Raw genomic sequence first — 16227 nt, forward strand, 5'->3', positions numbered from 1 at the left:
GTTTCCTTCTTTATTTTGGGTCGTCCCTTTGGCTCTAGCTGTTGTGTCTCCATTCCCCCGAGGTCCTGCTCCTAACACTCCCTGTATAGGGGGTGATTCCATCTGGTCCGCTCGACCCCGGGGGCTCTAGAGTCACGACCCAGAGGGTCCACTCTCGGATTTCTGTCCGAATACTTACAGTGAGAATCATCAGGATCCGTTGAAGCGTTCCAGAGTTATAACCTCATAAAGGGACAGTGGTCAGAATTGTAAAAATTGGCCCGATCATTAACGTGCAAACCTCCCTTGGGGGTTAAGGGGTTAAAGAGGGTTTTAAGGAAATTCAATATATTCTTAGAATATATCATCAATATTAGATTGGTCTGAGTCTTTTAACCTGAAAAAACCCCAACTCAGCTGACTGAAGAGGCTGTGGCGCTCCAGCGAGTGCTGCGTCCCCCTCAGTTTCTGAAGCACAGCTCTATATTTTGATCATGAATGTGATGGGTAATGCAGCTAAATTCAGGTCAAGTGAATTCTACATGTAAGAAATCAATATTATGGTTGCAGAAAACCCATGTTACATACGAGTTGACCGAGTATTTTGCCTTATTTGCTGAGCCACTTGTATCGCAGACATTGCACACCACATTGATCGGACATCTGCCCATTCCCCATTGGTCACAGCACATCTTTTCCTTCTCATCTTCCCAGAGTCACAACAGTCTATCCTTTCCCTCAGTAGCACAGCAATGTTCATCCATTTCATTCCACTTTTTCACACTACCCCCTCTCTCCCTAGTGGTCACAGCAGGAATCCCCCTTTTCACTAGTGGTCAGAGCAGGGCTCCAGTCCTTTTCCTCCAGTTGCCTCTATTGGGCCCCCGCCATGTCGCCCATTGTCACTGTAGGGGCAATATCAACGAAAACAAGAAAGCGCAACATGTGCACATCAACCAAGACCACAATGATAAGGGTTAGTCAATGGCTCACCTTTAGTGGTTGTGATGGCCTGAAGGAGCAGGAACTGCAAATAACATTTTTAAAACCTAATTTTCTCGACCTAGACTGGACATTCACGGGCAGCGCTCTAAGATCACCTCAACAAGAAACCTCCCCCTTCAACATGGCCACTGTAGGGGGAGCCCGGCTCATTCACCTTGGTGTATTACAGCGCTATGTGGGAACTCCAGCCCAGATGACATAGGTACATACGGTAGCCGCACGTTTGTGCATAAACTCATTTTATTGCCACTATCTTACTAGTATGTATTTGAGAAACAGAATAAAATACATAAACCTATACACCCAGATTTGTGATCTTTGACTTACCTGTTAAGGAGCTTTTCCACTTCTTGTACTTCCTCTATTATATCACCTTTATTGGACAAATCCCGCGGCTGAAACTTACGATACTGGAAGTCATATAACATAACAACAACCAGACTCGTCATTTCATCAGGCTAAAGAAAGAGGAAATTGTGAAATACTTGATGTAGCTATTATACATGAATACCTATATATATTTAAAATCTTGACACCTGACACTTTCTCGATCACCATAAATACATTGCTAGACACAGAACCTCCCTCTTCCATGGAGCGTCTCCGGTATTGCAGCTCAGCCCCACTGCAGAAACAGACACAGCTGGGTACTGAAGAGCAGTTACTGCGGCACTACAGCAAGCCCCGTATTCCCTCCCTACTGCTGATCAGTGGGCTTTGAATTAGGCAATAACAAGTCAGAATTTTAAGGCTATGTTCACACTTTGCGGATTTTGCTGCGGATCAGCAGCAGTTTCCCATGAGTTTACAGTACAATGTAAACCTATGGGAAACAAAAAACGCTGTGCACATGCTGCGGAAAAAACCGAGCGGAAACGCTGCGGATTACATTCCGCAGCATGTCACTTCTTTTCTGTGGATTTTCACCTGCTCCAATAGGAAACTGCAGATGAAAATCCGCATAAGAAACCGCAGTAAAAACCGCGATAAATCCGTAGTAAAAACCGCGACGGGTTTTCACTGTGGATTTGGGAATTCCGCTGCGGAAAAATCCGCAGTGGAATCTGCAAAGTGTGCACATAGCCTAAAGGACGGGATGTGACTATGCAGCCTCTATATACCAAATATACGCAGACATAGATGAATATGAAATATTTATTTTATTTACTTCTTAAGCATTACCTGAATTCGTAGACCATAAAATAACTAATTAGTTGATTAAAAGGCATTAATAAAAAAGGTTTTGTTTCTTCAAAATGTAAGAATTATCACCGGTATACTGCATCTATAAAAGTGTATTTATATATTAGAGATGAAAGAGGCTATTCAAATTAAAAACTGACAGTTTTGCCAAATTTTTCTCAGAAATTTGATTTGCAGCAATTTGTAACACTCTGAAGTCTCCTAGGACTGTATCCAGTGCCTTTCAAACTCTTTAATGCAAACACAGCTTTATGTCAAAGTGACCTCACCATATAATCAGATGGTAACCATAACTTGTGGGACTCAACAGCCTAATAACAGACTGCACTGTCAGACTTAAAAAAAAATAATTATCCCTTATAATCTCTTATGATGGTCATGTAGAGCGTCCTGTCGCTGCGTGTAAGTCCCGACCAGGAGAATGATTGCAACTTCTAGTAACGTGGCCTTCTAAAAATTCAGCTGCCTATGCCTGTGGTCCACTCATGATGCTGGGGTCTCGTACCTTGCTATCCTCCTATATGCACGCTGATCTGTTTCCTCTCCCACCCAGGGAGATATGGGACAGAAGTGTATAGGATGATACAAATCTGACAGACAGGGTAAAATAAACAGGGATAAAAGAAAACTACAATCATACGAACACTCACAAAAGAACAGAGTGAAAATCAAGGGAACAGTAGGAGGGACAAACAAAATGGAAAAAAAGGTTAGGATAAATACACAATACCAAATCCATGCAGATATGTCCTGTGAACTACTGCAACCAACTGCTACTAATTCGGAAGTCTCCCTCACCACCAAACCAGGATTTTGTAACGATCACCAGCAATTCCCTAGTGCACGAGGTGAGCCTAAATACCTGAGAAGAGTGGCAAACAGAAACGTTGAGACAATTCACGACAGAGCTCCAGGGGACAGACAGAACTGATCAACCCTTATAATGACAGAGCAAGGAAACCTGCACTGCTAATAGGAAGGTGAAGCAGATCTAATACGTAACAAGATGCCGCCATCTCCTGGACCCTCTCCGTCGTTGTATAACCGTGATTATGACAACATAGTAAGTGCAATTTTAAGGTTTAGACCAAGGACTTTTTAGAAGCCTGCTTGGCAGACATGTCGTTGTTCCCAACTTGGCAGATAGTTGTCTCAGTGTGGGAAATGTTCTATATACCCCTCCGGATTCCCATTCTGACTCCACTACCAGCTTGGCTGCCACTGCCCCGGCCACCATTGCTGACAGGTATCTAAATTATGTTACCCACCTCCTCTACATGCCTTATCAAAGTCCAAGCACTGATTGTTCATCTAATCCAATATATCAACTGGATGAAGTTGTTGCTGTTAAATATCTTCCTTAATATTTTGGTTTAGAGGACTAAGGAACAGAAAAGAATAACTAGCTGTTATGGCGGTGAAGGAGGAGGACTGTGCAGAACGTGGACTTAAAGTGACAGCTGCTAAGGATGATTGCTAAGATGTGAGTTCCTCTGACTATACAGATTCACCCCCCAAAATGGCTACTGCATTCCCGGCCTCCGCTTTTATACAGGCTATTATTGTCCCTCCTGATTATCTGTGCTACGCCATGTTATGTGATGGCTGCAAGACATTATTTAGAAGTCTGGCCAAAACCATGTGAACCTTCCTTGGCTGAAGCAATGTTTTGTAATGTGTAAAATGATGGAGTCAATCTTATGCGTTTAACAAAGAGTCTGAAATTGCTTGAATTTGTTGTGTTCAGCAAATTCTGAATAATTCATGGTAAATGCGATCCACTCATCTCTAACATTAAAATACATAATATGCTCGGATTTTTCACCAGTAAATGGTACTCACTAGAGGTTGGGAATGATAGAAGCCACTGGCCAGTAATATTGTCTCAAGAAGATCTTGATCTATAAATGAAAAATAAGACATTTCAGCCATTCAAGGAATGCGTGTATGAAAAAAAAAAAACTTTGATACAAATAGAGAATTTTGATGGTCAAACAAAATACTTGTCTCTCACCTTTGTACATGTTGGCATGTGTGTGAAAACTTTCCACTGCACACTAAGGCTACTTTCACACTAGAGTCATGTTACGGACGTCGCAATGCGTCGTTTTGGAGAAAAAACGTATCCTGCAAAGTTGCCCGCAGGATGCGTTATTTCTCCATAGACTTGCATTAGCGACGCATTGCGACATATTGCCACACGTCGCATCCGTCGTGCAACGGATGCGTCTTGTTTTGGCAGACTGTCGGCACAAAGAAAGTTACATGAGTCCGCCATTTCTGACCGTGCATGCGTGGCCGGAACTCCGCCCCCTTCTCCCCGGACCCTACAATGGAGCAGCGGATGCATTGTAAAACTGCATCCGCTGCCCCTGTTGTTCATTTTTTTTTGCAGTTTGCGTTGGTACGTCGGGCCGACGCATGGCGACGGCCCCGTTGATGCTAGTGTGAAAGTAGCCTAAGGTTGTAATCAGACAGTGCGTCTGACCATGCGTCCAAAAAAACTATCCAACTGCAGTTACCAATGGCCGCACAAATGTGAAAAAACAATTGTGTGCCCATCGGCCACTGCACGTGGGTGGCGTTTTTTTTTCCGCGCAGCCAGATGCATCTTCTGATCCTATCCTTACTAGGCCAATTCTATCCTGTATTTTCAGGAAAGCAGCACCTTCTCAGATGTTTGTTAGCCATGTGCCATATGGTAAAAATGCTCAAAAAGTAATGCTAATATATATTATACATAATAAATTACTTTCCACCCCTCCGCTGGGCGGTTGTCTTAGTACTGCGTTTTTCTAGACAGAGTTCAGATGTTGCTCCTGGGATCTGTTGTAGCCATTCTTCCAACTTAGGGGGTCACTGCTCGAAGTCCTCCTATCGTCACTGGAATCACTGTTGCCTTTACCTTCCACATCTTCTCCAGTTCTCCTTTGAGGCCCTGGTATTTCTCCAGCTTCTCATATTCCTCCTTTCTGATGTTACTGTCACTTGACACTGCCACATCTATTATCATTGCTGCCTTCTGATTCTTATCTACCATCACAGGATCTATCCATCTATCCATCCATCCATCATATTGCCGCTTCAGACACCCTAGGTCCTAACAATGCTGCTGGGGTCTGAATCTTTCCAAAAAATAGAATGACTAGTATATCACAAATCTATTTATCATCACATCAAAAAAAAATGTTGGGGAATACTTGATAGCTCCCTAGTAGTAGCGTTACTACTATTAGCTAAATAATGCTTATTCTTTTCAACAATGTGGTAAACTCATGAGTTCAATGCAAATTAGACTGATCTTTGTGATGTCCACTCCGGCCACTCACATTGTACACAGAGCAGTTGCAGCAGGACTTTCTGAAAATCTTATGGGTATTTGGGGTGTCCCGACCCTACTTTGTTGGCAAATGTGGATGAAATGAGAAGCGTCAGGCATGTCGGATTTCAACATGTCCAGTCCTTCGTTCTCAAGGAACATAAGCTGCCATCACCCTCCCTATTCAGAATACAGGTTCGTTTGGCCAAACAGATTTTCTGCTTACACTGAATCTCAATGTGTGTTCGTCATTCTTATGTCTCTGTGCTGGAATGAAATGGTTTGTTGGAAACACTAAGATATATCTGAAGCCAGTCGAACTCTACAAGCATTCAGTATTATCAGTATTTGCAAAGTGTTATCACACTGATCAAATACGCACATGAACAGGTAGCTAGCAACAAGCACTGTTACCACCAGATAGCCTCCTCACGAAAGTCCCACCTTGTGGTAACGTTTCCACTACAGTGAAAGGGCGGCCGGCGACCTGAGATAATGTAACCGATCCGCTGCTGAGCTACTCTACCACAACTACCACATGGTAATACATATTTGTTCATTGTGTGCATACTATGTTTTCTATATATTTGTATACCTTGCATCCAGGGAGACACCCAACCTTGGGCAATTTTTGATCATGTTACCATCTTTTAGCCCCATATGTCCGTTTATCTGTATAATTTTTTTTTAGAATATATGTTTAATAAAGGAGATGATGTTAATGGATTCTGTGACTGCTTGTGTTTCTTTATATGCTATAATACGTGGTTTGCAGTTGTCCAAATTATATCCATATTATGGTGGTGGATTAATACAATTAATACAGTGAAGTTTTGTGATACCGTATATAGTTTCCACCACCTACAATGTTCATCGGAATATGGTTATATCACAACTACATGTTGCAGATTTCATGTGAATCAATCTGTACGACTTACACCCGAGTCATATGTCTGAGCCATAAATGGGGAAAGTCATCTGCCGTTTCCCTCCAGTACAGGACCTTCTCATGAGGACAATACCTTTTTTAAAAAAAATACCGGTAAGTTGTTCTTATTCCTGGTAGTTGTTTTCTGTGCTTTTTAACCAGTATTAATAGAGTATATTTTATTTGGGGGCTGTTTGATTTGTTAGACATTTATCTCCTCCATCACCTAGTCAGCCCATTTCCAAATTAGGCCAACCATTGGCCCTCAGCTGACATAATTGATTCCAGTAAGCCACCAGGGCACAATGATGGTCTCCTCCACTGTCTAATCACTAAGACGCCATGGTCGCTGGTCTAACAATTTACAATCGTGCTATCAGAGCTAGCTCTCACCAGCGGGTGTCTGCTGTGTAAGTCAACCATAACCCACCCATCATGGAGCAGGCTCAGCACTTGAGCACGTTCAAAACAAAATGGCTTATGTTGGGAGAAGTTAGCAGATGCCAAGGACAGAGCGGGAGCATTCGGCACTGAGCACCCAAGCTCACAAGTCCACAGCATCCAGTCCCTGACAGCAAGCAGCTTGAATGGTAAACAGATCATTCATTCTCTGAGCTGAAATATCCTGCATGTCTATTGCTCCAGTCCCTGACAGCAAGCAGCTTGAATGGTAAACAGATCATTCATTCTCTGAGCTGAAATATCCTGCATGTCTATTGCTCCAGTCCCTGACAGCAAGCAGCTTGAATGGTAAACAGATCATTCATTCTCTGAGCTGAAATATCCTGCATGTCTATTGCTCCAGTCCCTGACAGCAAGCAGCTTGAATGGTAAACAGATCATTCATTCTCTGAGCTGAAATATCCTGCATGTCTATTGCTCCAGTCCCTGACAGCAAGCAGCTTGAATGGTAAACAGATCATTCATTCTCTGAGCTGAAATATCCTGCATGTCTATTGCTCCAGTCCCTGACAGCAAGCAGCTTGAATGGTAAACAGATCATTCATTCTCTGAGCTGAAATATCCTGCATGTCTATTGCTCCAGTCCCTGACAGCAAGCAGCTTGAATGGTAAACAGATCATTCATTCTCTGAGCTGAAATATCCTGCATGTCTATTGCTCCAGTCCCTGACAGCAAGCAGCTTGAATGGTAAACAGATCATTCATTCTCTGAGCTGAAATATCCTGCATGTCTATTGCTCCAGTCCCTGACAGCAAGCAGCTTGAATGGTAAACAGATCATTCATTCTCTGAGCTGAAATATCCTGCATGTCTATTGCTCCAGTCCCTGACAGCAAGCAGCTTGAATGGTAAACAGATCATTCATTCTCTGAGCTGAAATATCCTGCATGTCTATTGCTCCAGTCCCTGACAGCAAGCAGCTTGAATGGTATCTGAGTCATTCCATCTTCGGCATTGAATCCTGCATATATCTATATATGTTAGTCATACTATTATGCATTTTTTGTGTTTATAGATATTTAATCTGACTTTGCATGTCCTTACTCAGCGAGATCACATAACTGTTTCAAAGTGGTCTATGATCCATGTAGACCTGGACATTTGTTTATCTGATCACTACATTTATTGTGTCCTGTTGTCTCAACTGAGTTTGATTGATTGCTAACGAGCTTTAACACAAAAAAAAAAAAAAAATAGGAAGATCTAAGGGCTAGCCTTCTATAAATGTAGACTTAGCTTGGGGAAGCATTCATGCAGGGGTGCATTCGTGCACTTGTATTCGTGTATTTTTATTCAAAGTACTTTTTTTTCTAAGTACTCGGCAGTTATAACATGGCAGTTAGACAGGGCAGGAGACAGGTAAGACAATCTAAATCTAATCCATATTCACTTGAAACAACACAAATACTCACCATATTTATTTGCATATTCTATATCCTGGCTGCTGCATTCACTCACATTCACCGCCCTTGCATTAACTCTCTACACTCCATCCATATCGGCCCCTCTGTCCTTGCCTCTCCTATGTATAGCACTCATGCTCTGTTCACATTGCTTAGCAGCGCAGATCCATTCAGTCCCACCATCCAACACAAGAGACGCTCTCACAAATCACTTAACCATCTGCTCACTCTTTCGATCCTCCTCCTCCTAGTTGCTGGAGACATCTCTCCAAACCCCGGCCCCCCATGTTATAGCCAGTCAAACCTCCCAATTGCTACACCCAGAAACCCCTCTAACCTTATTAATATTCCCTGCATGCCTTCTGTCTCTTTGAATTGTGCCCTTTGGAATTCTCGCTCTGTGTGTAATAAACTCTCCTTCATCCATGACTTCTTCCTTTCTAATTCTCTTAACCTCCTGGCTCTTACTGAAACCTGGATCCAGCAGTCAGACACCACCGCTGCTGCTGCTCTTTCATATGGTGCACTACACTTTTCTCATACCCCAAGATCGGACAACAGAGCAGGTGGAGGCGTTGGTCTGCTCCTTTCACCAAAATGTACTTTCCAAGTTATCCCCCAAGTACCCTCACTTGTCTTCCCTTCCTTTGAGGTCCATGTGGTCAGACTCTACGTCCCCTTCTCCATGCGAGTGGTGGTGGTGTATCGTCCTCCCGGCCCCTCTCATCAGTTCCTGGATCACTTTGCCACCTGGCTTCCACACTTTCTTTCCTGTGACACCCCCACCCTTATCATGGGTGATTTCAACATCCCTATTGCCTCTCCCCTCTCCCCATCTGCTTCTCACCTTTTGGCTCTAACCTCCTCTTTCGGCCTCTCGCAGCATACTAACTCGCCAACACATGAAGATGGAAACTCCCTTGACTTGGTCTTCTCCCGGCTTTGCTCAGTGGATGATTTCACAAACTCCCCTCTCCCACTCTCTGACCACCACCTTCTTTCATTCTCTATCAAGAACTGCCATCCCGCTCAGGTCACCCCCACTTTCCACACTTATAGAAACATACAGGCCATTAACACCCAGGAACTTATGAAGAACTTGCAGTCCTCATTGGCCCCAATCTCCTCCATCTCATGTCCTGATTCTGCTCTGAAGCATTACAATGAAACCCTGCAAAGTGCCCTGGATGAAGCTGCTCCTCCTATACATAAAACAACTCGGCACAGACGGCAACAACCGTGGCACACGCTGCAAACACGTTTCCTGCAGCGGTGCTCCAGGTGCGCAGAACGTCTGTGGAGAAAATCTATTCTACCCGAAGATTTCATCCATTATAAGTTCATGCTAAAGACATACAATTCTGCCCTTCACCTCTCCAAACAAACCTACTTCAACACCCTCATCACCTCCCTGTCCAATAACCCTAAACGTCTCTTTGACACGTTCCAGTCCCTACTCAACCCAAGAGCGCAGGCCCCAACCACGGATCTCCGTGCTGACAATCTGGCCAATTACTTCAAAGAAAAAATTGACCATATTCGACAGGAAATCATCTCCCAATCTCTTCATACCATGCACTGTCCTCCCTCCCCCACTGCATCTAGTTCACTCTCTGACTTTGAACCAGTTACAGAAGAAGAAGTAAGCAGGCTCCTTGCATCTTCTCGCCCGACCACTTGCACCAGTGACCCCATTCCGTCACACTTCCTCCAGTCCCTTTCCCCGGCTGTCACCTCTCACCTAACTAAAATATTCAACCTTTCCCTCACTTCCGGTATTTTTCCCTCCTCATTTAAGCATGCCATCATACATCCATTACTTAAAAAACCATCCCTCGACCAAAACTGTGCCGCTAATTATAGACCTGTCTCTAATCTTCCCTTCATCTCTAAACTCCTCGAACGCCTGGTCCACTCCCGTCTTACCCGCTATCTCTCAGATAACTCTCTTCTCGACCCTCTTCAATCTGGTTTCCGCTCTTTACACTCTACTGAAACTGCCCTCACTAAAGTCTCTAATGACCTACTAACAGCTAAATCTAATGGTCACTACTCCATGCTAATTCTCTTGGATCTCTCTGCAGCATTTGATACTGTGGATCATCAGCTCCTCCTCACTATGCTCCGCTCCATCGGCCTCAAGGACACCGTTCTCTCCTGGTTCTCCTCCTATCTCTCTGACCGATCCTTCACTGTATGTTTCGCTGGTTCCTCCTCCTCTCACCTTCCCCTTACTGTTGGGGTTCCTCAAGGATCAGTCCTAGGCCCCCTCCTCTTCTCTTTGTATACTGCCCCTATTGGACAAACAATCAGTAGATTTGGCTTCCAGTACCATCTCTATGCTGACGACACCCAACTATACACTTCTTCTCCTGATCTCACGCCTGCCTTATTAGAAAACACCAGTGATTGTCTTACCGCTGTCTCTAGCATCATGTCCTCCCTCTATCTGAAACTAAACCTGTCAAAAACTGAACTCCTCGTGTTTTCTCCCTCTACTAACCTACCTTTGCCTGACATTGCCATCTCCGTTTGCGGTTCCACCATTACTCCAAAGCAACATGCCCGCTGCCTTGGGGTCATCCTTGATTCTGACCTTTCATTCACCCCCCACATCCGATCACTGGCTCGCTCTTCTTACCTGCATCTCAAAAACATTTCTAGAATTCGCCCTTTTCTTACTTTCGACTCTGCAAAAACTCTTACTGTTTCACTTATTCATTCTCGTCTGGACTATTGTAACTCTCTACTAATCGGCCTCCCTCTTACCAAACTCTCCCCGCTCCAATCTGTCCTGAATGCTGCTGCCAGGATCATATTCCTCACCAACCGTTACACCGATGCCTCTACCTTGTGCCAGTCATTACACTGGTTACCCATCCACTCAAGAATCCAGTACAAAACTACTACCCTCATCCACAAAGCACTCCATGGCTCAGCACCACCCTACATCTCCTCTCTGGTCTCAGTCTACCACCCTACCCGTGCCCTCCGCTCCGCTGATGACCTCAGGTTAGCATCCTCAATAATCAGAACCTCCCACTCCCGTCTCCAAGACTTTACACGTGCTGCGCCGATTCTTTGGAATGCACTACCTAGGATAATACGATTAATCCCCAATCCCCACAGTTTTAAGCGTGCCCTAAAAACTCATTTGTTCAGACTGGCCTACCGCCTCAATGCATTAACCTAACGATCCCTGTGTGGCCTATATTAAAAAAAAAAAAAAAAATTAATTAACTGGTTCATGCAGCTTTACATGAACACCCAAGCCTTACACTATGGCTGGTCCGAATAACTATAGCAATTGTTACCATCCACCTCTCGTGTCTCCCCTTTTCCTCATAGTTTGTAAGCTTACGAGCAGGGCCCTCACTCCTCTTGGTATCTGTTTTGAACTGTATTTCTGTTATGCTGTAATGTCTATTGTATGTACAAGTCCCCTCTATAATTTGTAAAGCGCTGCGGAATATGTTGGCGCTATATAAATAAAAATTATTATTATTATTATTATTCAACGGACCGGCTTCATTAGCGTTACGCCACTGATAATAGGTCATATAAGAGAGAAAACGTTATATCTATGGCCAACCTAATGATGCATGTGACTGCGTAACAGAGTCAGATGGAGAAGGACAAAAGAACGAGGGAATGTTCTGCTGTCCTTCATCCTTGAAGTAAAAAGTCTTAGAGCCATATGGTTGTCGTAGTTTTACCTTTACTTTAAAATGATGAAAGTCTGGTGACTGAATTATGACCTGTATAAAAGTACAATATGTGAATGAAACGAGGCCAGAAGTCATAGACAGAGGATAGTTAGGGAGCAGCACAGACAGATGTCCCTAGGGAAGCATAAGTTGTCATCAAATCGGATATGTGAAATGAAAAATAAATCTTATTTTTTATTATTTCTCATTCTGCATATGTCAGAAGTAGAAAGGGAATATTATTCTGTCACTCAGAGCCATTCGCATGGAGTAATAGACAGAACTCAGCAGCGGACTAGGTGAAATTGCCTAAACATTTATATTAAAATCTATTGTCAATTTGTAGCTTCACAAATAGAACAAAAAATGGGAAGTAACAGGAAAGATAACAGGTATGTGCAGTCAACTATCTCTTTCCATAAGATGTTATTACTAATGTTTCAGTTTCTTTGAATTGGCCAAATTGTTTTTAAATAATATACCGTAATTAATAGGAGGGCTCAGATATTCTGTGCGGATTCTACAGAGCTCCAAATGTATTGCAAAGATTCAGTGCCATCAGCCACCACTAGAGGGGGATCAAGAGCTTACTGTATACTAGTTATATATTAACATCAATAATAAAACTGTATGCGCCAAGCTCTTAAAGTGAACCTTCTACAAATTATGACTTTATCAACTGTATACATAAAAGTATTAATGTAGTTTTGGAAAGCCAGGTAAGACTGGGCTAAATCCTAGCACTGCAGGTCTTGATTAGATGCACCTAGCTAGCTTTGACTAAGAATCAGAGTATGTCTTCACCTGGGAGCTCTCAGTCTGCTGGGGGTGTTGAGAAGAGTGGAGTATGTTGAAGATGGTAATTGACGAGCCGCAATGTGAGCTGTAGCTGAGAGAGAGACAATCCAAGCTTTCTGAATGGATACTACATGAGTCAGCTAGGAGAGCTGAGCAGTCTGTGTGTTGGAGCTGGAGAGTAACGTGTGGAAGCTATTGCCTGCTCAGGGTGAACTTTGCAAGGAGTTAAACATTTGTTTGGTGCTGAAGCTCAGGCTGAAGGTGACACAGAGATTGGTAGCACCATACCTCTTCTTTGTATAGTTTGCTCTGGGAGACTGGCCTGTATAGGATCATCTTATTGTGTCTGGGAGGAAGAAAAGACACCCAGTGTTGGCAGTCTCAGCCAGAAACAGAGGGAGAGGACTAATCTGAGCAGGTGAGCCTGCACTGACATACAGTATATGTGCCTGCTGAACTGACTGATTTACTGTTTATTTGCTGCCATATCTTTGTGCTCAGAAGAGGCAGTTTTGGTTTTTAATTTGGAGTCTTAAGAAAACAATAAAACTGCACATTTTGACAAAACCGCTTTGCCTGTGTGAATGCTACCTAATGCCTACAAAGCAAAGGGACCCAGTCTACAAGCACAAGATAATCGGAGAACACCCGAGCATGCTCGGAAAACTCTAGTATTATACAAGAGAGCGTGAATCCCTACATTATGCAACTTTTATTATCTTTCAACTGGACGTTTCATTTAATTAATCTTTCATACCACTATGACATTGACCAATCATAAAAAGGCAGGAAAAAGTAGGCGCCCACAGTTCTGACCAACATAAAATGATCATAGAGAAGGTCAGAACTGTGCCAGCGAGGTCATGAAGGACTTTATCTGCTGTGACCATGCTTGACAGTAATATTTAACTGCCCCGATATTGCAGTAGGATTTCCAGGGACAATGGACTGCTACTCTGTAAATCAAGCTAGTAGGACCCTAGGCTATTCCTGTCCCTAAATTACCCCTGATGGTGGGGATGCCGGGGTCTCGTACCTTGCCATGCTCCTATATGCACGCTTAACTGTTTGCTCCACCAGCCAGGGAGGTATGGGACAGAAGTGTATGCAGTGGCGTATCTAGGAGGGGGCAGCCGGTGCATGTGCCCTGGGCGCAGCCGGCAGGGGGGCACATTTTAATTCTTTTTTTTTTTTAACAGGGATATGATGCCCACATTGCTATATACTATGTGGGCTGTGCAATATACTACGCGGGCTGGGCAATGTACTACGCGGGCTGGGCAATGTACTACGCGGGCTGGGCAATGTACTACGCGGGCTGTGCAATATACTACGCGGCCTGTGCAATATACTACGCGGGCTGTGCAATATACTACGCGGGCTGTGCAATATACTACGCGGGCTGTGCAATATACTGCGCGGGCTGTGCAATATACTGCGCGGGCTGTGCAATATACTGCGCGGGCTGTGCAATATACTGCTTGGGCTGTGCTATATACTGCGTGGGCTGTGCAATGTACTACGTGGGCTGTGCAATGTACTACGTGGGCTGTGCAATGTACTACGTGGGCTGTGCAATATACTACGTGGGCTGTGCAATGTACTACTTGGGCTGTGCAATATACTACATGGGCTGTGCTATACACTACATGGGCTATGCTATATGCTAGGTGGCCTGTGTTATACACTACGTGGCTTGTGTTATACACTACGTGGGCTGTGTTATATACTGCGTGCGTGGGCTGATATATACTACCTGAGCTGTGCTATATGCTATGTGGGCTGTTATACACTCCGTGGGCTGTGCTCTATACTACGTGGCTGTGCTATATACTCCATGGGCTGTGTTATATACTACGTGGCAGTGCTATATACTACGTGGCTGTGCTATATACTCCGTGGGCTGTGCTATATACTCTGTGGGCTGTGCTATATACTACATGGCTGTGCTATATACTACGTGGCTCTGCTATATACTATGTGGCTCTGCTATATACTACATGGCTGTGCTATATACTACGTGGCTCTGCTATATACTATGTGGCTCTGCTATATACTACGTGGCTGTGCCATTTACTACGTGGGCTGTTATATACTACGTGGCTGTGCTATATACTGTACTACGTGGCCGGCCGCGAACAATCAGCGACAGGCGCAGTCCTATGTATTCAATGTATTATTCTAAAATCTTCATAAATAAACTACATATATATTCTAGAATACCCGATGCGTTACAATCGGGCTACCATCTAGTACTCTTATATTTAGACCACATCCTCCTTAAATTAAACAGAACTGCCAATAGGAAAACCGTTCTAACAACCGCAGGTGTATGTGTGTTGTGAATTCTGTTGTCGGGCTCCCTCCTGTGGTCATGAATGGTACTTCGGCTGGTTCTGTCCATGGACTTCCTCTGGTGGGTGTTTCTGAGTTTCCTTCTACAGGTGACGAGGTTAATTCGTTAGCGGGCTGCTCTATTTAACTCCACTTAGATCTTTGCTCCATGCCACCTGTCAATGTTCCAGTATTGGTCTAGTTCACTCCTGGATCGTTCTTGTGACCTGTCTTCCCAGCAGAAGCTAAGTTCCAGCTTGTATTTCTTTGGTTTGCTATTTTTCTGTCCAGCTTGCTATTTTTATTGTTGTCTTGCTTGCTGGAAGCTCTGGGACGCAGAGGGAGCGCCTCCGCACCGTGAGTCGGTGCGGAGGGTCTTTTTTGCGTCCTCTGCGTGGTCCTTTTGTAGGTTTTTGTGCTGACCGCAAAGTAACCTTTCCTATCCTCTGTCTGTTCAGTAAGTCGGGCCTCACTTTGCTAAATCTATTTCATCTCTGTGTTTGTATTTTCATCTTTACTCACAGTCATTATATGTGGGGGGCTGCCTTTTCCTTTGGGGAATTTCTCTGAGGCAAGGTAGGCTTTATTTTTCTATCTTCAGGGCTAGCTAGTTCCTTAGGCTGTGCCGAGTTGCATAGGGAGCGTTAGGCGCAATCCACGGCTATTTCTAGTGTGTTTGATAGGATTAGGGATTGCGGTCAGCAGAGTTCCCACGTCCCAGAGCTCGTCCTTTATTATCAGTAACTATCAGGTCATTCCGTGTGCTCTTAACCACCAGGTCCATTATTGTCCTGACCACCAGGTCATAACATATGTGTCCACCAGACGCTGCGATCGTCTGACCCCACTCTGTTACGGTATTCCCGTGACAGTAGGTCTGCCGTCCTCTGCTGCTTCTGAGATGCTGTATACACTTCCAGTTGCTCCGACATTGTGATGCTGCGGTCTGCCTCATCTCCAAGGACTTTACTAACAAGAAGTGCGGGGGCGGAGGTGTTGGCAGCGTAGTCACGTCAGACAGATAAAAGCCTCACGTGACCACGCTGGCAAAGTTCTAACCTTCTCTTTGGCTTTTCATTTTTGGTCATG

General features: G+C 44.1%; 1 protein-coding gene across 3 annotated transcripts in view; it reads right to left on the reverse strand.

Annotated features, from left to right (window-relative positions):
* NSUN7 (NOP2/Sun RNA methyltransferase family member 7) overlaps positions 1–16227 on the reverse strand; it is a 111782-nt gene that overhangs the window by 48232 nt on the left and 47323 nt on the right. For all 3 annotated transcript variants that reach the window (XM_069744558.1, XM_069744557.1, XM_069744556.1), the window contains exons 3-4: positions 4030–4088; positions 1312–1442 (exon numbers count right to left, since the gene is read on the reverse strand). In XM_069744558.1, the coding sequence (XP_069600659.1) occupies positions 1312–1442; positions 4030–4088 (190 nt within the window). The remainder of the gene's footprint in view (positions 1–1311; positions 1443–4029; positions 4089–16227) is intronic.

This window comes from Ranitomeya imitator, chromosome 1, assembly GCF_032444005.1.
Source record: "Ranitomeya imitator isolate aRanImi1 chromosome 1, aRanImi1.pri, whole genome shotgun sequence".
In the NCBI taxonomy this organism is placed as follows: domain Eukaryota; kingdom Metazoa; phylum Chordata; class Amphibia; order Anura; family Dendrobatidae; genus Ranitomeya; species Ranitomeya imitator.